Below are 21,292 nucleotides of genomic sequence, written 5' to 3'. Positions count from 1 at the left end.
CAATGACAACCAAGCCCTGAGTGACAGTCCTGCCTGCGGGCCCTGCAGGAATCCAGCTGGTGGAGGAGGAGGAGGAGCCCGAGGAAGAAGTCACCCTGGGCAGCCGCCTGATGAGCCTGCTGGAGAAGGTGCGGCTGGTCAAGAAGAAAGAGGAGAAGGTGGAGGAGGAGCCGCCCGCAGAGGAGAGCAAACCCAGTGAGGACCGGGGCCACCTGGGGGCGTGGGGGGCACCTCAGGGTGCAAGACAGGCCCCAAGGGGCTGGCACAAGAAGGGGCAGATGAGTCTTTCGTTTAAGTGCCACACCCCGTGGTGCTCAGAGCTTACTCCTGGCTCTGTGCTCAGAGATCACCGCTGGTGGGGCTCAGGGGACCCTGTGGGATGCCCGGTCAGCCGCAGGCAAGGCAAGCGTCCTACCCACTGAACTATCTCTCCGGCCTCACTGAGGCAGAGTGGCAGGTGGGTGGGGGTGAAGGCAAGCTGGAATACCCTACCCCCCACTGTGGGGCTGCACTGTGTACCTGTCAGAGTGAGTAGGGGCCAGACCCACACAGGCAGCGCTGGGAGGGGTGGCAGGTGCACCCCAGGGCTCCTGGGCCCTGGCAGCTTGGCTTAGCTTTGTTGATGGACTAGTTACTGTGCTGAGGGCTGAGAAGAGCAGCCCTTGGGGGCCAGTGAGATCTTCTGCAAGTTCTACATCCAACCAGGACAGGCTTTATTCTACAGCATTCGAGTAACCTCCCTTGGGCCCATTCTGGCAAGGATGGGGAATTGCGCGGGGGAGGAGCACTGTGATGCTGGGGAAGTCACAATTCCCTGACCTGACCCCCGGGGAGTTTAAGAAACTCCAGTGGAGCTGAATCCACATCTATCATGCCAGGGGTGCGACAAAACAAAACAGGGCTGGAGAAACAGTGGAGTGGTAGAACGCTTGCCCTGCGTGTGTGAGGCTTAATTTCTGGCACCGCAAAAAAATTAAAATAAAGGTGAATGAGAGGAGAGAGAAGGGCTAAGATGAGAGGGTGAGTGAGGATGGGGGAGGGATGTAAAGATCTGGGAAAGACAGTGATGAGGGGAAACAGCCAATGCAAAGGGCCAGAGGCAGGTGCTTCCCTGGTGGACTTTCCGCTGTGCTTTTTAGCCACTGTGCAGACATCAGGGGAGCGGGGCTGCTGGAAGACAGGCAGGGGACTGACAGGGTGATATGGTGCAGGCTGTGAATGGATGCCCTGGTTATGTCAGTGTGTGGGGGGCTGAGACAGCACAGGAATTGGGGCTCATCTCTCTCCTCTCTGAGGAATCTTGGGAAGGAAATAGGGGAGGGGGTATTGGAAAGAGGAGAGGTAAGTCCTGGGAGTGGGGGCGGGGGCGGCCAGGGAGAATAAAGCCAGCCTGGTTTTGACCTCATTTTCCCAAATGATGCCCTAGTTCTCACCACTCTCTTGTTTTCCTTGAGGAGAAATTGGTGGTATAGGGGCCAGAGTCATAGTAGAGCAGGTTTGGGTATTTGCCTTGCATGTTGCTGACCCGGGTTCTTCCCCCAGCATCCCATATGGTCCCATGAGCACCACCGGGAGTGATTCCTGAACATGTGGGAGGAACCCCTGAGCATCGCTGGGTGTGATCCCCCAAACAAACCATCTAAAACTGACCATGTGTATTTCCGGAAGGAGGGGAACTGCACCTTGCATTTTCGATGCCCCATGGAGTTTCTTAGTGATACTATTTCGGTTCCCTCTGGAAAGTTGTAGGGGGCCCCTGATGGCTGGGGAATTGGATGAGGAAGAGAACTGGAAGAAAAACTGCCCAAGCCGCCCCTCCGGGCCCGGGAAGGGTTGGGAGGTTGGTAACTGCGGTCTTCGGGGGAGGGTAAGACTCTGGTCGCAAGCTTTCAGCGACCCCGTGTCCCCTCCCCAGAGTCGCTGCAGGAGCTGGTGTCCCACACGGTGGTGCGCTGGGCCCAGGAGGACTTTGTGCAGAGCCCCGAGCTGGTGCGGGCCATGTTCAGTCTCCTGCACCGGCAGTACGACGGCCTCGGCGAGCTGCTGCGTGCCCTGCCCAAGGCCTACACCATCTCGCCGTCCTCAATGGAGGACACCATGAGCCTGCTCGAGTGCCTGGGCCAGATCCGCTCGCTGCTCATTGTGCAGATGGGGCCCCAGGAGGAGAACCTCATGATCCAGAGCATCGGGTGAGGCACCAACCCCCCCACCCCCCCCCACCCCACCCCCCGCCAGGAGGAGGGCGGGTTTCCGGTCTAGGTTTCCGGCCCCTCCTCTCTAAATGAGAGCAGGTGGGCCCACGCTTCGCACTCAGACTCACGCGAGGCCACCGTGAGCGCGTGGCTGCTGTGCGGTAGCAATGGGCCAGGGAACTGGTTTCATAGCAGAGCACAGGATTGCTAGGAGTGAGGTCCTGGGTTTGATAACCCCGCATTGCCCACGTGCGTGAGCGCATGCGCTCACGCTCGCACGCCTGCCTACCTGCACGCACTCACACACACGCAATTTATCAAGCAGGCGCTGCATGCCAGGCCCCTTTGATGCGCTTGGGGTTACAAAAGACACCTTAAGGGGCTGGAGCAATAGCACAGCGGGTAGGGCATTTGCCTTGCACGCGGCTGACCTGGGTTCAATTCCCAGCGTCCCATATGGTCCCCCGAGCACCACCAGGAGTAATTTTTGAGTGCATGAGCCAGGAGTAACCCTTGTGCATCACCAGGTGTGACCCAAAATGCAATAAATAAATAAATAAAAATAAAAACAAAAGACACCTTAATATGCCGCCTTGAATAAGGGCCTGTGTCCTGAGCCCTGAAATCGGGGCAATCCCAGTTCCTGTCCCTGTGCATGGCCAGAAGGTCAGGTGAGCTCAATTGTGTGTGAGGCAGTGCTGGGCACTGACGAAGAACCTCAAGAGTGTTGCAGTTATAGCAGCAAGAGTCTGAGGGGGCTCCCAGCGCTCACACCCCTGGTGACCCCCATGCATCTCCTTCCGCCCCCAGGAACATCATGAACAACAAGGTCTTCTACCAACACCCGAACCTGATGCGGGCGTTGGGCATGCACGAAACGGTCATGGAGGTCATGGTGAATGTCCTCGGGGGTGGCGAGTCAAAGGTGAGGTCCCAGGATGGTGAGGGTGTGCGGGAGGGGTCCCGGACAGTGACAGTGATGCCGGCACCCTCTTCCCCAGGAGATCCGCTTCCCCAAGATGGTGACGAGCTGCTGCCGCTTCCTCTGTTACTTCTGCCGCATCAGCCGCCAGAACCAGCGCTCCATGTTCGACCACCTGAGCTACCTGCTGGAGAACAGCGGCATCGGCCTGGGTGAGAGCCTGTCCCGCCCCTGCTTCTTGCTTGCTCCCTCAAGCACTCACTCAACAAACTCCTCAAGACCGGGCCTGAATCTGAGCCTGAGAGGGACAGGGCTAGGGTCTCCCTCATAGACTCTCCTGGGACCCCAGGAACAATGGGGAGGACAGACCTATCCCAGACTGATGGCCTGGGATGGGAAAGTCTTGGTCTGGGGAGTCAGCTGTCTCAGGTAAGAAAAGGGGGATTTAGGGGCCGGAGCTATAGCACAGTGGGTAGGATGTTTGCATCTCATGCAGACGACCCGGGTTTGATCCTGACACCCCATATAGTCGCCTGAGCACTGACAGAGGTGATTCCTGAGCTCAGAGCCAGAAGTAAATCCTAAACATTGCCAGGTGTAGCCCCCAAACAAACAAAAACAAACAAACAAAAAGAAAGAAAGAAAACAATCTGGGAGGGCTTCCTAGCAGAGGTGAGTCTAGCAGGAGTGAGAACCGGAAGAGCATCTCATGGCCTCATGCTCTCACAGGCATGCAGGGCTCCACACCTCTGGACGTGGCAGCCGCATCGGTCATCGACAACAATGAGCTGGCCTTGGCCTTGCAGGAGCAGGACCTGGAGAAGGTATGCCACAGGTGCCAAGCCCCTTGGGGTGCCTGCTGGTCGGGGCCCACATGAAAGGGGAGAAGTGGATGTGCAGGATTGAGTCAGAAGGGGAATGGGGGTACAGAATAGTCCTGTTACTTGGGGGGCGGGGCTGAGAGCAAACCCACGTTTCTCCCTCCCTGGCCTCCCCCACGTGATCTCTGCCCTCCACTTCTGTGTGCAGCATGAAGTGGCATCCCCACTGCCTTGGTGGGTGGCCTAGGACAAGTGACTTCCATTTTCCGAACCAGAACATGTATATATCTGTGTGATATGTCCGCATGTGGGCCTGAGAGATAGTATAGGGGTTAAGGCATTCCCCCAGCACGAAGCTGACCTGTTTCGAATCCCTAGCACCTTCGATGGTCTTCTGAGCACAGAGCTAGGAGTAAGCCCTGAGCACCCCACAGGTGTGTCTCTCCAAACCAAAAGTCCAAAGTCCAGTCTATCTACGCGCATCTGTGTTATGTCACCTGTGAATGCATTTAGGCAGTATGTTCTCAGGGCTGAGGAGGTGGCTGGTGATAAAGTGCGTGCCTTCCCTGGCATGTACGAGGGCTGGGTTTGATCCCAGGCACCGCAAAACCAAACCCAGCCCATAAAATCTGTAGTTTTTCATGAGACAGGGAAGACGGCTCAGAGTGTAGGAGTCCCAGGCTCTGTTCCCTGCGGGGCACTGCAAGGTCTGCTGATCATCACAGGGAGTAGCCTCCCCCAAGTACCACCAGGTGGCGTCAACACCCAAGAAATAAAAAAGGAAAGCATGTAGGCTCAGTGACCACTACCGTCCTGTTCCTGTAAAGACTATTGAGCGCCTACTGTGTGTCAGGACAGCTATGGGACGCCCCTGTTCTTACAGAGCTCAGGTTTCGGTCGGGAGGATGGGGAACAGATGAGCCATACACACCGATCAGCAGATGAGGCACTAAGGGGTGGGGGGAATGGGAGCTGGGAGAGGTCGGTGGGGAGAGGTGGGTACTGCCAGCTTGTTTGGGCTATGAAAGCTTCCCTGAGAAAGTGGCATTGAGGTCGGGCTCTGGAGGAGGTAGGGGCTCTGGATTGCTCAGGGGGGAGCCACGGAGGATGGGTGGATCCCATGGCCTGGGGTGTGCAGACACCCGTGTGGTGGGTGCAGAGGGAGAGAGGGCTGGGTGGGGGCAGGCGAGGGCAGTTCCTGGGGGGCTCTGGCTTTTCTCTCAGGCTGCAGGAGATCCTGGGTACCCGACCAGGTGTCTAGAGAGCCCCCCTGACTGTGAGGGACTGAGGTGGGGTGGGGGAGCCCCAGAGCATTCTTGTTTGCTCAGGGCTCCAGGGAGGCAGGATTGTGGGTCTGGCTGAGCCCCCTTCTGCCCCCCAGGTGGTGTCCTACCTGGCAGGCTGTGGCCTCCAGAGCTGCCCCATGCTCCTGGCCAAGGGGTACCCCGATATCGGCTGGAACCCCAGTGGCGGGGAACACTATCTGGATTTCCTGCGCTTTGCTGTCTTTGTCAACGGTGAGGTGGGAGGTGTTGGGGTGCCCCCCCCCAAGCCTCCCCTAGGGTGTGGGCCACATCCTCCAGCCCTCAACTGGGGGGAACCCTCCACGTGGGCCCAGAGGCGACTGGAGGAGTCACCCCTTGAGGTTCCCTGGGGTACACGCCTGGTGGATACTCACGAGCCCCCTGCCCCCCATTCCCCCATGCCCGGCCAGGCGAGAGCGTGGAGGAAAACGCCAACGTGGTGGTGCGGTTGCTCATCCGTAAGCCCGAGTGCTTCGGGCCGGCGCTGCGCGGGGAGGGCGGCTCGGGGCTGCTGGCCGCAGTGGAGGAGGCCATCCGCATCTCCGAGGACCCGGCGCGCGACGGCCCAGGGGTGCGCAGGGACCGGAGGCGCGAGCAGTGAGTGTCCCACCTCTTGGCCCGGCCCGCCCGCCCCCGCGGGACCCCGCCGCCGCGCCCGCTCCAGCCCCACCCACCACCCCCCTGTCTTCCCGCAGCTTCGGTGAAGATCACCCCGAGGAAAACCGGGTGCACCTGGGACACGCCATCATGTCCTTCTACGCTGCCTTGATCGACCTGCTGGGCCGCTGTGCGCCCGAGATGCACGTGAGAGTCCAGGGACAGGGACTGGGCTGGGGTCCTGGTGCGCGTGCGCACTGCCGAGCTCTGGGGTCGTGGGGGGCCAGCAGTGCTGGGGACTCACAGTATCCCCGGGGAAACCGGGCACTGCCGGGGGCTTCGAGTGGGGGGGGCGGCAAGAATGCAGTGAAACATAGGTGGGAGCGAGCCTAGAGTTAGCCCGCAAGAAGGGTCCAGTTCCGCCTGCCACTGTCTGGGAGGGCACGGAGCAAGGGCCAGAGGGGTTCTGTGAGCCATGCTACGCCCCCTCTCCCCTCCAGCTGATTCAAACTGGCAAGGGCGAGGCCCTGCGGATTCGTGCCATCCTGCGCTCCCTCGTGCCCCTGGATGACCTCGTGGGCATCATCAGCCTCCCCCTGCAGATTCCCACCCTGGGCAAAGGTGAGGAGAGGGCATGGGGATGGGAGTGGGGTTCCCTGCCCCGGGCACCCCTGACGCCCTGCCCTGCCCGCCCACAGATGGGACCTTGATCCAGCCCAAGATGTCAGCCTCCTTTGTGCCGGACCACAAGGCATCCATGGTGCTCTTCCTGGACCGCGTGTACGGCATTGAGAACCAGGACTTCCTGCTGCACGTGCTGGATGTGGGCTTCCTGCCTGACATGCGCGCCGCAGCCTCACTGGACACGGTGAGGAGCGGTGCCTGGCCTGCCACCCTCCCTGCTGGGGAGGGAGCTCATGGGAGAAGCCCCAGCCTGCCCGAAAGTTGCCTGGGCTCACCTCCCTCACCGTGTAGGCGGCAGGCAGGGCAGGAGAACAGAACAGGGGCTAAGCATATGCCATACATGCTGTGGACAGGTGTGGAACCACGTGGTCCCCCAGGTGTGACCATGTGCAACCCAGATGACCCCCAAGACCTCTTGACCGGAGGAATTGACTGGGCACCTGTCCCAGTCAGTTGGCTGGGAATTGCCAAGAGGGTCCCCCAGGTCTCTTGGGCCAGGCTTGGGAGTCCCTGCATCCACATGAAGACAGCAAACATATAATTCCCGTGTCAGTTTCCATTTATGATGAGATGACACAGTGGTCTTCGAACAAAGAAACCTGTTCTACAAATCAATCTTGTAGTCAGGGGAGATATACTGCAGGGGGTTAGAAAGCCCATGCCTTGAATGCCTCCACCTGGGTTCCATGCCTGGCACCCCATGACCTCCTGAACACTGCCCTGGTGGTGTACTTCCAGGTGTATCCCGTGGAGATCCCTGAACATCACCAGTGGTGGTCCCAGTGGTCCCTGTCTCTGGCAGCCAGTCCCCCTCTGAAAGAACTGTCCCTGGTTCTGTGGTCAGTTGGTGCAGCATGATGGGTCAAGGACCGGGTTTGGGAGTGGCCAGATGTGCCTGAGTAGTCCTTATACTTGATCTGTGTGATCCTGATCCAGAAAGTTTCATTAGCCTCACAGGACAGAGATAGTACAGCGGGGTAAGGCAATGTACATTCTGCTGTGCTAAAATTAAAAAAAAAACCATAAAACACATTAACCTTAGCTTTCCCATGTACACAGTGGGATAAAGAACAATCCCTGCCTCATATGGTCATTGACAAAGGAAGGATTACCAGGGCGGGCTATGGGGCGAGTTCTAAGTCCTGGCATCTGATTCCCATTCATGTTGGTTATTGTTAGCAATACTATGATTTAAAGTGCTTTTTAGGAGCTGGAGCAGGTAGGGTCTTGCGTGTGTCCAACCAGGGTTCAATCCCCAACATCCCTTATGGTCCCGAGTAACACCAGGAGTGATCCCTGAGTTCAAGGCCAGGAGTAAACCCTGAGCATCACCAGGTATAGCCCAAAAAGAGAAAAAAAGAAGGTGTTTTTTAGGGACGCTGGAGAGACAGTAACTGGGTAGGGGTAAGGTGGCTGCCTTGCATGTAGCCAACCTGGGTTTGATCCCCAGCACCCCATATCATCCCCCAAGCCTGCCAGGAATGATCCCTGAGCACAGAGTCAGGAGGAAGCTCTAAAGTACCACTGGGTGTTGATCCCCAAAATAAATAAATAAATAAATAAAATTACATTTAGGGCCCAGAGCTAGTACAGGGATTGAGATGTTTGCCTTGCACGTGCTGACCCTGGTGCAGTCCCCAGGGTCTGCATGTGGTTCCCCTGAACCCCATCAGAAGGGATCTTTGGGAGCAGAACCAGGGGAGCCTCTGGGTGTGCCCCCAAAAATATATAACAGGAAAGAGGGGACAGGCTAGAGAGTAATAAAGCAGGGAAGAGGAAAAATTTGGTTTGGGTAGATCACAGGTTAGGGGCATTTGTCCAGAGTTATTCAGCCTAGGTGTGGCAACTCGGGAGCATACAGAGGTCCTGAGCGCCCCACCACCCTCTCCTCCGCACCCCAGGCCACCTTCAGCACCACGGAGATGGCACTGGCGCTTAACCGCTACCTGTGCCTGGCCGTGCTGCCGCTCATCACCAAGTGCGCACCGCTGTTCGCGGGCACAGAGCACCGCGCCATCATGGTGGACTCGATGCTGCACACCGTGTACCGCCTGTCCCGTGGCCGCTCACTCACCAAGGCACAGCGCGACGTTATCGAGGACTGCCTCATGGCGCTCTGCAGGTGGGGCACCACCAGGGAGGGGCGGTGTAGTTTACGGGCAGGGGGCATGCGCCTGTGCATGAGATCCCACCGCCCCGCCCGGCGCTTGTGTCCGCAGGTACATCCGCCCATCCATGCTGCAGCACCTGCTACGGCGCCTGGTGTTCGATGTGCCCATCCTGAACGAGTTCGCCAAGATGCCACTCAAGGTTAGCTCGCCAGCGGGAGCATGCTAATTTGCATGCCCCATCTCTGGGGGGGGGGGGCGGTCCACTGTTCTGGGGAGCCCCGCCCCCTAGTTTGGTTGGTTATATCCTACTGTCCAATTCAGAGAAGCAGCCAATAGAATAGCGTCCCTATAGAAGCCTCTTTAGCATATTCATTTGCATACTTGGCTTCCCCAAGCGTTCACCCTGTCACTGGTGCAGCTAACACTCGTTGACTGGCGTTTTATTGGCCCGACTGTGAGCCAGCCACACCTAATTATCATACACTTGCTCGGGCCACACCGTTTTTCCTGATCAGCATGTTCCTTTCATGCCCAGACCACCAGTCACCCGCTGTTCAAACAAGTGCATGTATTTGTATAAACAGTACCACAGCTAGTCTGAATATTTGCAGTCTCTCCTATTATCTTTTCATTTGCATGCTAGTTTCTCTAAGGAGAAACCTCCCACACAGTTATCTTGGCTTAGTCCCTGTTTCAAATTGGCATATTAAATGGTGAAGGCCCTCTTCCCAGTGACCATTCATTTGCCTGGGGTGCTGCCAGCCTTCCTGTTTGGCATGGCAATCCATACTGGTATGATCACTCTGGCAGTGTGTCCAATTGCACGTGACCCTCCCCAGAGATTAATATAGCATGCTGTTTTGTGTAAAGCCACGCCAGACAAATCCAGCCCATCCTGACTCTAAATTAGAATACTGAAATTGCAAAATAAATGATCTTGGTATCAGTTCCAAAGAATGGCCAGGCCTTTATAGCATGCCATCTACGTAACCCCGCCTTCCCTGTCATTTAAAAGCTTGGCAGCCAGAAGCATTTGGCCTTTCATCTGCCTTCCACTTGCTTGTATTCTCGCCTTCATTTGGGTGTCCCCCTCTTCCTGCTCTCCCCCAGCTCCTCACCAACCACTACGAACGATGCTGGAAGTACTACTGCCTCCCCACAGGCTGGGCCAGCTTCGGGGTCACCTCCGAGGAAGAACTGCACCTCACACGGAAACTCTTCTGGGGAATCTTTGACTCGCTGGCCCATAAGGTCTGGGAGACCTGAAGGGACCCCTGAAAGAAGTCTGTGTGGATGGCTTGGAAGCAAAGTTGGGGATCCAGAATCAAGTCCCCACTATTTGAGGGTTCAAAGAGAGTGGAAGTTGTACAGGTTTGGGTCTGGGGACTCTGACAGAGCTTCTGTTTGGATTCTCCAGTTTGGAGGCCAGGAAAGTGGAAATATAATGGTGTACTGGGGGTTCCAAAGGACAGGGAATATGATGTATGTTTTGGGGCTCAGGGAGGAGGGTTGATGGTTAGTTCTGAGGTTTCAGGGCTCCATGATTTCCACATTCAGTCAGGCCTGCAGTGACCCCTCTGCCTCTTGACCCTCCCAGAAATACGACGCAGAGCTATACCGCATGGCCATGCCCTGTCTGTGCGCCATCGCTGGGGCCCTGCCCCCTGACTATGTTGATGCCTCATACTCCTCGAAGGCCGAGAAGAAGGCCACAGTGGACGCAGAGGGCAACTTTGATCCTCGGCCAGTGGAGACCCTCAAGTGAGCCTTGGGGACCGAAGGGTGTAGGGGTGGGGAGCTGAAAGAAAGGTAAGGAGGGCCGGGCCCCTAGGTCTGCTGACTTGACCTTTCTGCCCCCAACAGCGTGATCATTCCCGAGAAGCTCGACTCCTTCATTAATAAGTTCTCCGAGTACACGCATGAGAAGTGGGCCTTCGACAAGGTAAGCAGGCTCTCCCGCCAGGAGCTGCACCCCTGCCCACCTCCCTCAGAACCCCAGCCTATGCCAGTTTACCTCACGGCCTCCCCTGGAGCCCTCTGCTGCTCAGGACTCCTCTCTGGGTCCTCCAAACTGCTGTCTGCCCCCCATCCTACCCCTGCCCCCTCCAGTTCCATGTGGCACTACCTCCACCTGTCCCCTCCTCACCACCAGATCCAGAACAACTGGTCCTATGGGGAAAACATCGATGAGGAGCTGAAGACACACCCCATGCTGAGACCTTACAAGACCTTCTCCGAGAAGGTGACTAAGCCTTGGGGTTCCCTGTTGGGGGATCCACAAGATGACCCCCACATTGCAGAGTTCAAGAAGGAATAAGCAGCTGGGGAGATAGTTCAAAAGGCAGAGTATGCTGTATGCTGGAGGCCTAGGTTTGATCCCCTGTACTGCCTGGTCCCCAAAGCACCACCAGGAGTGACTCCTGAGCCAGGTTGGGTGTGGTTCCAAACCCCAGTTTTTTTTTTTTTCAAAAAGGAGTTGGGGCTGGAGCGATAGTACAGCAGGTAGGGCATACTACCCTTTGCCTTGCACATGGCCGACCTGGGTTTGATACCCAGCATCCCATATGGTCCCCCGAGCACCGTCAGGAGTAATTCCTGAGTGCAAAACCAGGAGTAACACCTGTGCATCGCGGGGTGTGACCTGAAAAGCTTAACAAAAAAAAAAAAAAAAAAGAGGAGTTAGTTACAGCATCACTGGCTTGGATCTAAAGGATCTGTGGGTTAGCTTCCCTGTCCATGGACTTGACTTGCCCTTCAGCCACTTTGGTGCCTCCCCTCCCCTGGACTCTACATTCATGTTCCTTCTCCTAGGGAGTGAGGCTGAGTGTCATGTCCCGATTTTACACGTTCTCTGAGCCTCCTCTCTAAACAGGATCATGAGAGATAGTTTGGGAGGGTTCTGTCACCAAGCAGGTAAGAGACCAGGAGTTCCAAGAGCACGTGGGCCCCTGCCTAGTCACGTGGTCTCCGCTTTCCCTTTCTAGGAAGGCAGTGAAGCTCCACCACCCTCTTACCTTCCACTCCACTAACTCCCTTTCCTCCTGTCCATCCAGGACAAAGAGATTTACCGCTGGCCCATCAAGGAGTCCTTGAAGGCTATGATCGCCTGGGAGTGGACGATAGAGAAGGCCCGGGAGGGTGAGGAGGAGAAGAGTGAGAAGAAGAAAACCAGGAAGATTTCCCAAAGCGCCCAGGTGGAAGCGGGCTTAGGGAGGGGCGGGGTCGCTGGGTGATTGGTTAGAATAAGGGGGTCGGGGGGCGGGAGGCGGGGCCAGAAGTGAGGAGGCGAGAAGCAAGGTGCATAAGGTCTGGGAAAGGGTGGTTGGAAAAATTGGCGGAGAAGAAGGGGATGGTTGGCTGGCTGAGACACAGCCCTTAAGGAAGGGGCGCAAGGGAGGGGTCTGGGGTCTTGGTGAGTGGGGGGTGTGACCTGGGTTGGGGTCTGGGTATCCTGCTAACTCATCAGGCTCCCCATCTCTCCCTTGCCCTACCAGACCTATGACCCCCGAGAAGGCTACAACCCTCAACCCCCTGATCTCAGTGGAGTCACCCTGTCTCGGGAGTTGCAGGTGAGACCTCCCTCACCCCATCCTTTCACCGGGGGTGGTGGCTGGGAGGGGTTGGGCACCCTCTGAAGATGCACCTGAACCTTCCACACCCCCCTCCCCCGTACATCTCAGGCTATGGCTGAGCAGCTGGCGGAAAATTACCACAACACGTGGGGGCGCAAGAAGAAGCAGGAGCTGGAGGCCAAGGGTGAGGGCGCCCGTCCCAGGCCAGACTACACCCCACCCCAGTCCCCTAGTGACAGTCTAAGGACTTAGGTCAGAGTTGTGTGACTCGGGGGGATTCCAGCTTTTCAACAGTAGGGGTGAACTGTTGGAAAGCGTTCGGCTATTCTTATCCCCCCTCTGTATAAACGTCTAGTTACTGTAATTATGCACGCCCTCAAGGGCAGAACCCACATAAAAAGAGTGTTCTGGCTCCAACCCCCCTCCCCACCCCACCCCACCCCGCCACGCCAGTGCCCATTCCCGATTTTCTCTGGCCCAGGTGGTGGGACCCACCCCCTACTGGTCCCCTATGACACACTCACGGCCAAGGAGAAGGCACGAGACCGAGAGAAGGCCCAGGAGCTGCTCAAGTTTCTGCAGATGAACGGCTACGCGGTCACCAGGTACGCGGGCTGGTTTTTGGGGATAGGGACACAACCCAGGCGGCAAAAGCCTGAGAACCTTGGGCGGGCAGCAGAGGCGGGGCCAGGGAGGGGCGGAGCCTGAGAGGGAGGGGCTGGGCCAGAGGCGGGGCCAGGGAGGGGCGGAGACCGCGAGGGGAGGAGCTTGGGGCGAGAGGTGGGGCCAGAGAGGGGCGGAGACTGCAAGGGGAGGGGTCTGGGGCAGAGGCATGGTCATGGAGGGGCGGTAGCTGAGGGGCGGGGCCTGGGGTTAGAGGCGGGGCCGGAGGGGCGGAGACTACAAAAGCTGGGGCCTGAGGCCAGAGGCGGGGCCAGGGAGGGGCGAGGTTTAGGGGCAGGGCCAGGGAGAGGGGCGGAGACCAAGGGGCGGGGCCAGAGATCAGAGGCAGGGGTCAGGTAAAGTAGATTAAGAGGCTAGGTGATTGGGGATCGGAGGGGGCCAAGGAGGGGAGGGCCATAAGGGATTGGGCCTGGGGTTGAAGGTGGTGTCAGGGAAGGGAGAAACTAAGAGGGGTCGGGCCAGAGAAGGAGAAGGAGGCGAAGCAGGTTGGGGCTAGAGGGGAGGGGCCAGTCAAGAAGGAGCACAGCGGGGGGGACACAGGGATGGGAGGTGTGTCCAGGGAGGGATCTGGACTCAAAGATCCCGTAGTGAGGCAGGCTGGAGCTGGTGGAGACAGAGGCAGAAGAGGCAGAGCTGGAGCCAGGCGGGCTGCCGGGAGGGGGGGGGGCGGGCGGGGCGGAGCGCAGTGTGGGCTGAAGGCCTCCTTTTTCCTGTCCTGCAGAGGCCTGAAGGACATGGAGCTTGACACATCTTCCATTGAGAAGCGGTTTGCTTTCGGCTTCCTGCAGCAGCTGCTGCGTTGGATGGACATTTCCCAGGAGTTTATTGCCCACCTGGGTACAGAGAGTTTCCCACCCCCCACTTGCCCTTTCTGCAGCTCAGGCTTTCTCCTTGCCACCCTCTCCTCACCTGACAGTTATGCTGGGTGTTGTCCTCAGCTGGGGAACACAGGATCGAGCTAGACACACACTGTCCTGCAGTTCATGCTCCAGCAGTGGGTCCAGCAGTGGGCACGGATCTCCCAGTCTCAGTGCAGGGGGAGGCCTTTTTCTGTGTGTGGCCCTCAAAAAAAAGTCAGAATGGGGTCTCACATCATCTTAGAGAGGCCTGAGAGAGAGCCAGAGTCCCCCAGAGGTCTGGCAGGGCAGCTTTCTGACCACACACCTCATCTCAGATGGCTCCAGGCAGGCTTCTCTCCAAGCTGCCTTCCTGCTTGCAATGGGAGCTTCTGTTCACCAAAACTGGCCGGGGTCCCAAGTGTTATTTCACCTCAGTTTCCTCATCTGTGTGATGTGGGAGAGGACAAGGGAGAAGTTTGCAGGAGGCTGCTCCTCAGTGCCAGGGACATAACAACTGTCAATAAGTGTTCAGATAGGGAGCTGGTGGGATTACTTTAATAGCGTTGATCACTAATTGCTGTAACTGTTAACCCCAAATTTCCATTTATGTACTGGGGGAGAGAGGGGGGACCCACAACTTTTAGTACTCGGGCTGCTCCTGACTCTGCTCAGAAATATTTCTGACTCCTTCGGCAGTGCTCAGGGGAACTATATGCTATGCCAGGAACTGAACTGGCATCCATAGCGTTGCAAGTTAAATGCTGTAACAAGCCCTGTACTATCTCCTGGCCCTAATATTTACATTTTAACTCAAATTCTGATCTGTCTACAGTGACTCCTTGTTTTATTCCATTCATTCCATATTTATTCAGCGTCTCAAGCTCAAGAATAAAAGGGTATGTGATCGGAGAGGACAGGGATGGCGTAATCTCATGCCTCTTTGTCCTCATCCTGATTTCAGCATCAGGAAGGGTTTGATCAAGGAGTCAGGGCCATCAGATGAAAGATAAGGGAGGGCTGGAGAGATAGCACAGTGGACAAGGCTATCTCTTGCATGTGTCCGACCTGGGTTTGATTCCTGGCACTGCATAGGGGTCCCTAAGCACTACCAGGGTTGAGCTTGAGCCAGGAGCAAGCTCTGAGCACAGCAAGGTGTGTACAATGCCTCCCCTCCTTCCCCCGTAAGAAAGACGAGGGCAGATGGCTTCTAAAGCCATCAGAGGTGACACCTTAGGAAAAAAATGTATCTCTTGTCAACCCCTAACTCTGTCCCCCGAGTCCTTCCCTGTCAGAAAGCCCTGACTCCCTCAGCCTTGAGTCCTCTGTGACCCTCATCTGCCCTCCCCCGACAGAGGCTGTGGTCAGCAGTGGACGGGTGGAAAAGTCCCCCCATGAACAGGAAATTAAATTCTTTGCCAAGGTGAGCGTTGGGCTCTGGAATTGGGGGTGCCAGGGGCAGGGGAGCTCCATCCTTCTCCCAGCTCCTCTCACTTCTTCCTTTGGCTCCAGATCCTGCTACCTTTGATCAATCAGTACTTCACCAACCATTGCCTCTACTTCCTGTCTACACCTGCCAAAGTACTGGGCAGTGGTGGCCACGCCTCCAACAAGGAGAAGGAAATGATCACCAGGTGGGCCATCCTGTCACCCCGGCCCATTGCCCTGCCATCCTGGGCCCATGAGCTTGAGGCACGGAGGCTTGAGTCTGGACACTGAATGCTGGGCCCCTGGTGGTGATTGGAGGTTTAAGGGACAGTGGACTTGTCATGCTCGGGTCTGAGGCATTTCCTTGCAAAGGGGACTCTTAGGAGCTCAGTGTCCTCAAACCTCAGTTCCTACCAGTGCCCTTCATTCAGCTAGACCGTCTCCTCTGTCACCTCACCCTGCCTGCCCCCACACCCCCCGTGTTGCTCCTCCAAGCTCTATCTCCGTCCCCTCTCTCTCCCTGCCTCCTCCTATCCTGTCCCCCATCTTCTTGGTCCTCGCTGCCTCCTCGCTCCCTATTTCCTGGTCTTCCTTCCTTCTCTCTCTTCAGCCTCTTTTGCAAACTAGCTGCCCTTGTCCGCCATCGCGTCTGTCTCTTCGGTAAGTACCCTGGCCTGACCCCTGTACCTCTCTCTCGGCCCCTCATCAACTGGCCACCCCAAAGATCCCAGCCCAGGGTCTTGCCTGGGTTTGGACAACCTCATTCTTCCACTGGACCTGGACACAGTCTGAGCAGCCTTGTGGATAGGGCAGGGAGGGGACAGCCTGGGTCCAGCCCTCCTGGTGCCTCCAGACAGACTCACCACAGTGTCAGCAGAGGCTGAGAGGAGGAACCCAGGGGCCAGGGCAGCGGGTGCGGGCCTGTGTGGGATGATGCCAAGGGAGGGTCTGTCCACAAACCCTTCCTCCGTCTGAGCCCCTCCTCTCCCAGGCACGGATGCACCAGCTGTGGTCAACTGTCTCCACATCCTGGCCCGCTCCCTGGATGCCAGGTGAGGCCCTGGGCCGTCATGCCCGCTCTCTGCCCCACCCCACGCCTCTCCTCCCCCCATCAGAGTGTATCATGTGTCCTGACCCCCTGCTAGGACCGTGATGAAGTCGGGCCCTGAGATTGTCAAGGCCGGCCTGCGCTCCTTCTTTGAGAGTGCCTCGGAGGATATTGAGAAGATGGTAGAGAACCTGCGTCTGGGCAAGGTGTCGCAGGCGCGCACGCAGGTGAAGGGCGTGGGCCAGAACATCACCTACACCACCGTCGCCCTGCTGCCCGTCCTCACCACCCTCTTCCAGCACATCGCCCAGCACCAGTTTGGAGACGACGTCATCCGTAAGGCCCCTGGCGGCTGGACTTGGGGGGGGGTGTATGGCATGTGGTGTGTGTGTGTGTGTGTGTGTGTTCCTAGGGATGGAACTCAGGGCCTCATGCATGCAAGGCCACTGCTCAACCACTGAACCAAACTCCTGCCCCTTGGTGGGCCCTCCTTTGGGGAGCACATGGTGTGCATTTTTCCAGAGAGAGTGTGGGTCACACTCTTGCCCAAGAGCCACACTCCTCCCCAGGGGAGACCCACCTGCTGCACAGGGAGCCATGGTGTGCCCGTGTGTGCCTGTGTGTGCCCGAGTATGCCTGTGTGTATCCACGTGTGCCCATGCGTGCCCACTGCACAGGGAGCCGCATGTGCCCATATGTACCCGTGTGTGCCTCTGTGTGCTCGTTCTCATACCCTCTGTGGGTGGATCCTTACGATCCTCACAGCAGCCTGCCAGGACCTGCCTAGTCACACCCATTCACAGAGAGGAAAACTGAGACTAGAGCGTTAGGGGGCTTCTCCTGGGGGCGGGGCCAGGAGGAGCGTGCTGGTGGCTGAGCTTCCCCGCTCTTACCCTCAGTGGATGACGTCCAGGTCTCTTGCTACCGAACGCTGTGCAGCATCTACTCTCTGGGGACCACCAGGAACCCCTACGTGGAGAAGTAAGAAGAGAGCAATGGAGGGGGGGGCGGGCAGGGCTGGCACTTTGGGGGCTCAGGCAGGGGAGGGAGCAGAAGAAGTGGTGGGTGGAAATCAGGGAAAATAACACACACACACCTACAGTACATATACACACACTCCTACAGTGCGCGCGTGCACACACACACGCACATACACACACCTACACACCTGCAGTTCCTCACTGTGGCCACATGAGGGCACTCAGAGAAAAGCCAGGCAGGTGTGTGGGGGCGGGGGGAGGGGGGGAAATGGCTAGATACCAAGTTGCTCCAAGCAACAACACAAAGTGAAGGTGGCTCCAGGCCCAGAAGTCACTGCATGCCGGGAGCACTGGGGACTGCTCCCGCACCAGGTCAGAGGCAGCTGGAATACCCTCAGGAAGTCCAGGGAGGTACCAGTGGTGCCCTGCCAGGGGCACATCTGTGTGGGTGGTGGCTGGAACCAGGAGGGCCCAGGGGAGCTCAGCACAGCTGCCTCCTACAGGCTTCGGCCAGCTCTGGGCGAGTGTCTGGCCTGCCTGGCAGCGGCTATGCCGGTGGCTTTCCTGGAGCCTCAGCTGAATGAGTACAACGCCTGCTCCGTCTACACCACCAAGTCTCCCCGGGAGCGAGCCAGTAAGTGTGGGGGACTGGGGTGCATTCCAGCAGCACAGGGCCTAGGTTTCCCTGGGGGAGCCAGTGAGGTCTGCCGTGGGCTCAGGGACTGAGCTCCTGAACCCAGGGTGGGGGGGCTCCCAGAATTCCTTGGGGGGGAGGTGCACTGGCACAGCCTGACACCCCCGTACCCCAGTCCTGGGGCTCCCCAGCAGCGTGGAGGAGATGTGCCCCGACATCCCGGTGCTGGAGCGGCTCATGGCAGAAATCGGGGGACTGGCTGAGTCTGGCGCCCGCTACACGGAGATGCCACACGTCATCGAGATCACACTGCCCATGCTGTGCAGCTACCTACCCCGCTGGTGGGAGCGGGGCCCTGAGGCACCCCCGCCCAGCATCCCCGGTGGTGCTCCACCACCCTGCACGGCCGTCACCTCTGGCCACCTCAACTCCCTGCTGGGGGACATCCTTCGCATCATTGTCAACAACTTGGGCATCGATGAGGCCTCGTGGATGAAGCGACTGGCAGGTGGGCCCGCGGTGGGGCCTGCTGGGAGCATGGGCGGGCCTGCAGGCCAGGACGCAGGGCGCAGGGTTTGAGTCGCGGGCTCAGGAGGCTGGGGCTTGACTCCTGGGAGCCCCACGGGCGCAGCCTGGGAATCGGGGGGCCTTGGGGGTTAGGTCACAGGCTCGCCAGAACAGAGACCCAGGTCAGGGGCCAGGGTGACGGCGCAAAGGGCTGGAGCACATAGCTTGCATGATCGAGACTCAACTTCAGAGCACATGGCACCGCTCGACCCCTCTGTACCCCCGGATCAGGCCCCGGGGGACTCCAGGCCACGGGGCCTCAGCACAGGTCGAGATCTGGATCAGAGCCCAGCAAGAGATCGGGACTCACAGGCCAGGATTAGGATCAGAGGCTGGTGAACAAAGCCAGGGGTCAGGGTCTGGGGTCATGTGGTGAGACAAGTGTGGACATCCAGGCCAGAAGCTAGAGAGGGGTGAGAGGTCACCTCTGGGATTAGATTCAGTTGTTGGCATCAGAGGTCAGGGACTTGGCATCAAGGCTGGGTCACAGGTTCAGGTCAAGGATTACAGCTGGCTGAGTCCTGTGAGAGGTCACGACTTCAGGTCACGAGCGAAATCAGAGGTCAGGTTTGGAGTTGGGGTCAGAGGCCAGAGGTCAGAGGCCGCAGGTGGCTCCCCATTTGCCTCGGCAGTGTTTGCACAGCCCATCGTGAGCCGGGCACGGCCCGAGCTGCTGCACACGCACTTCATCCCCACCATCGGGCGCCTGCGCAAGCGGGCGGGGAAGGTGGTGGCCGAGGAGGAGCAGCTGCGGCTGGAGGCCAAGGCGGAGGCCGAGGAGGGCGAGCTCCTGGTGCGCGACGAGTTCTCCGTGCTCTGCCGGGACCTGTACGCCCTCTACCCGCTGCTCATCCGCTACGTGGACAACAACAGGTGACCTGGCCGGTGGCCGCCCGCCCACTCCACCTGTCCCCACCTCTGCCTTCCGGCCGCTGTGGACTTCCCTCCTCCCTTGACGCCATCCGCCGCCCCCCACCCCCCCTCCCCACGGGGCCCCTTTCCCACCCAGATCCAGCCTGCTGCCATTTGTCCCCATGCTGCCCCCGTTATACCCCGGTTCTGAGTTCCACCGGGGGCTGCGGTGCCAGCCAGAGGAGCCCCGCTGCCCGCTCTGCCCTGTGTTCAGGCTGGGGTGGACGGGGCCGTGGAGTCAAATACATGGTCAGACGTTTCCCATCACTGAGACAAGAAAAGAAGATGGTCTAGATCTTCTCCTGCACCCCAGTGTTCCCCCAAAACTAGGGGATTTAGCTAAAGGGCAAGCACAGGTATCAGCCCCTTGCTAGCATCTCCCTAAATCTTTTCTTTTTTCTTTCTGCTTTTGGGTATTCACACCCGGCAGTGCTCAGCGTTTCTCCTGGCTCTGCACTCAGGAATTACTCCTGGCAGTGCTCAGGGGACCATATAGGAAGCTGGGGGTCCAGCCCAGGCTGGCTAGCACCCTCCCTGCTGTACTATGGTTCCAGTCCCTGCTCCAGAAACTTCCTGGTGCAGCCTCATCCCAGGATAGGATAGTTTCAATTCTAAGCTCCAGCCTGGGTAGAAAAGACTTTGGGGCTCACTAGGACTTCAGAAGCTGTGTCCGCTGAGGGCACAGAGAGGGAAACAGTGGCTCCGCGCAGCTGCTAGCTTACCCCTCCAGGGAAACTGCACAGCCCTCAGCTGCATAGAAAACTATGCTCCAGGGGCTGGAGCAATAGCACAGTGGGTAGGGCGTTTGCCTTGCACGCAACCAACCTGGGCTCGATTCCCAGCTCCTATATGGTCCCCTGAGCACCGCCAGGGGTAATTCCTGAGTGCAGAGCCAGGAGTAACCCCTGTGCATTGCTGGGTGTGACCCAAAAAGAAAAAAAAAAGTGAACTATGCTCCAGTAACTGTTGGCTTGCCCTGGCCACATACCTTGGGTTAGATACTTTCTGGAACTCTTTTTTTTTCTTTTCCTTTTTTTTTCTTTTAAATTTTGGGCTACACCAGCAGCTCTCAGGGATTATTTCTGGCTCTGTGCTCAAGAATCACTCCTGGAGGTGCTCAGGAGACCATATGGGATGCTGGGAATCGAACCCTAGTCAGCTGTATGAAAGGCAAATGCCTTCCCTGCTGTATTATTGCTCATATTTGATTTATTTTTATGTTTTACATGCAATATTGTCTGGGGGGAATCTTCGTTTCCTTCTAGCCCTATGAACTTCATTGTTTCTCCTTTTTGATGGAAGCAGGTGGCCCGAAACACAACCCCCCCCAAAAAAACAACAGAAATCTCTGTGGTGTCCTGTTTACAGACCCAAAGAGTTGGTGATCTGGCAGTCAGGAGGAGGGGGGCCAGGAATTCTCAGGAGAACCCAACATTCTTTTCTTTAGTTTTATTTTTAGACCACACCCAGCAGTGCTCAAGGATCACTCCTGGAGGGGCCCGGGAGACCATAAGGGATGCAGGGAATGGAGCCTGGGTTGGCCGCATGCCAGAAAAATGTCCAGCCCACTGTACTCTGGCTTCGACTCTGGAAGCCTGATTCTTTTAGGAGTGGGGTGGGGTTACCCAGATGTGGCTGCTGGTGACAGCCATCTCTGCATACCACACCTCCTCCTGCAGGTTGGGGGAGCAGAAAGAAAGCAGCATTCTAACCATGGCATCATGGGGGTGGCCGGGTCACCTCAGAAATCTCCCTTCCACTGGCATCTCCCGGTGCCCTTGATGTCTCCTGCTCAGAGAGCGCTCGCAGGGGCCCGTCTTCTGGAGTCCCCAGCCCTCACCAGCCCCTCTGCCACCACCCAGGGCACACTGGCTGACAGAGCCCAACCCCAATGCTGAGGAGCTGTTCAGGACGGTGGGAGAGATCTTCATCTACTGGTCCAAGTCCCATGTGAGTGCCGCCCCTCCTCCAGTGCCCAGCCGCCCTTTCTCCGACCCTGC

General features: G+C 57.9%; 1 protein-coding gene across 6 annotated transcripts in view; it reads left to right on the top strand.

Annotated features, from left to right (window-relative positions):
* The window catches only part of RYR1 (ryanodine receptor 1), a 116,395-nt gene that overhangs the window by 46,822 nt on the left and 48,281 nt on the right, over positions 1-21,292 (top strand). For all 6 annotated transcript variants that reach the window (XM_056137233.1, XM_056137232.1, XM_056137230.1 and 3 more), the window contains 31 exons: positions 49-195; positions 1,916-2,189; positions 3,003-3,117; positions 3,194-3,326; positions 3,844-3,938; positions 5,317-5,457; positions 5,655-5,836; positions 5,935-6,043; positions 6,337-6,457; positions 6,535-6,704; positions 8,422-8,642; positions 8,740-8,830; positions 9,742-9,882; positions 10,229-10,392; positions 10,495-10,573; positions 10,784-10,873; positions 11,685-11,825; positions 12,126-12,200; positions 12,312-12,387; positions 12,685-12,808; positions 13,609-13,724; positions 15,079-15,146; positions 15,236-15,357; positions 15,762-15,811; positions 16,143-16,203; positions 16,297-16,535; positions 17,099-17,180; positions 17,683-17,813; positions 17,989-18,321; positions 19,013-19,253; positions 21,155-21,242. In XM_056137233.1, coding sequence (XP_055993208.1) covers positions 49-195; positions 1,916-2,189; positions 3,003-3,117; positions 3,194-3,326; positions 3,844-3,938; positions 5,317-5,457; positions 5,655-5,836; positions 5,935-6,043; positions 6,337-6,457; positions 6,535-6,704; positions 8,422-8,642; positions 8,740-8,830; positions 9,742-9,882; positions 10,229-10,392; positions 10,495-10,573; positions 10,784-10,873; positions 11,685-11,825; positions 12,126-12,200; positions 12,312-12,387; positions 12,685-12,808; positions 13,609-13,724; positions 15,079-15,146; positions 15,236-15,357; positions 15,762-15,811; positions 16,143-16,203; positions 16,297-16,535; positions 17,099-17,180; positions 17,683-17,813; positions 17,989-18,321; positions 19,013-19,253; positions 21,155-21,242 — 4,220 coding nt within the window. The remainder of the gene's footprint in view (positions 1-48; positions 196-1,915; positions 2,190-3,002; positions 3,118-3,193; positions 3,327-3,843; positions 3,939-5,316; positions 5,458-5,654; positions 5,837-5,934; positions 6,044-6,336; positions 6,458-6,534; positions 6,705-8,421; positions 8,643-8,739; positions 8,831-9,741; positions 9,883-10,228; positions 10,393-10,494; positions 10,574-10,783; positions 10,874-11,684; positions 11,826-12,125; positions 12,201-12,311; positions 12,388-12,684; positions 12,809-13,608; positions 13,725-15,078; positions 15,147-15,235; positions 15,358-15,761; positions 15,812-16,142; positions 16,204-16,296; positions 16,536-17,098; positions 17,181-17,682; positions 17,814-17,988; positions 18,322-19,012; positions 19,254-21,154; positions 21,243-21,292) is intronic.

Source organism: Sorex fumeus, unplaced genomic scaffold (assembly GCF_029834395.1).
Source record: "Sorex fumeus unplaced genomic scaffold, SorFum_2.1 ptg000122l, whole genome shotgun sequence".
In the NCBI taxonomy this organism is placed as follows: Eukaryota; Metazoa; Chordata; class Mammalia; order Eulipotyphla; family Soricidae; genus Sorex; species Sorex fumeus.
Note: the sequence above shows the minus strand (reverse complement) of the source record. Positions and strands in the feature narration are given on the sequence as shown.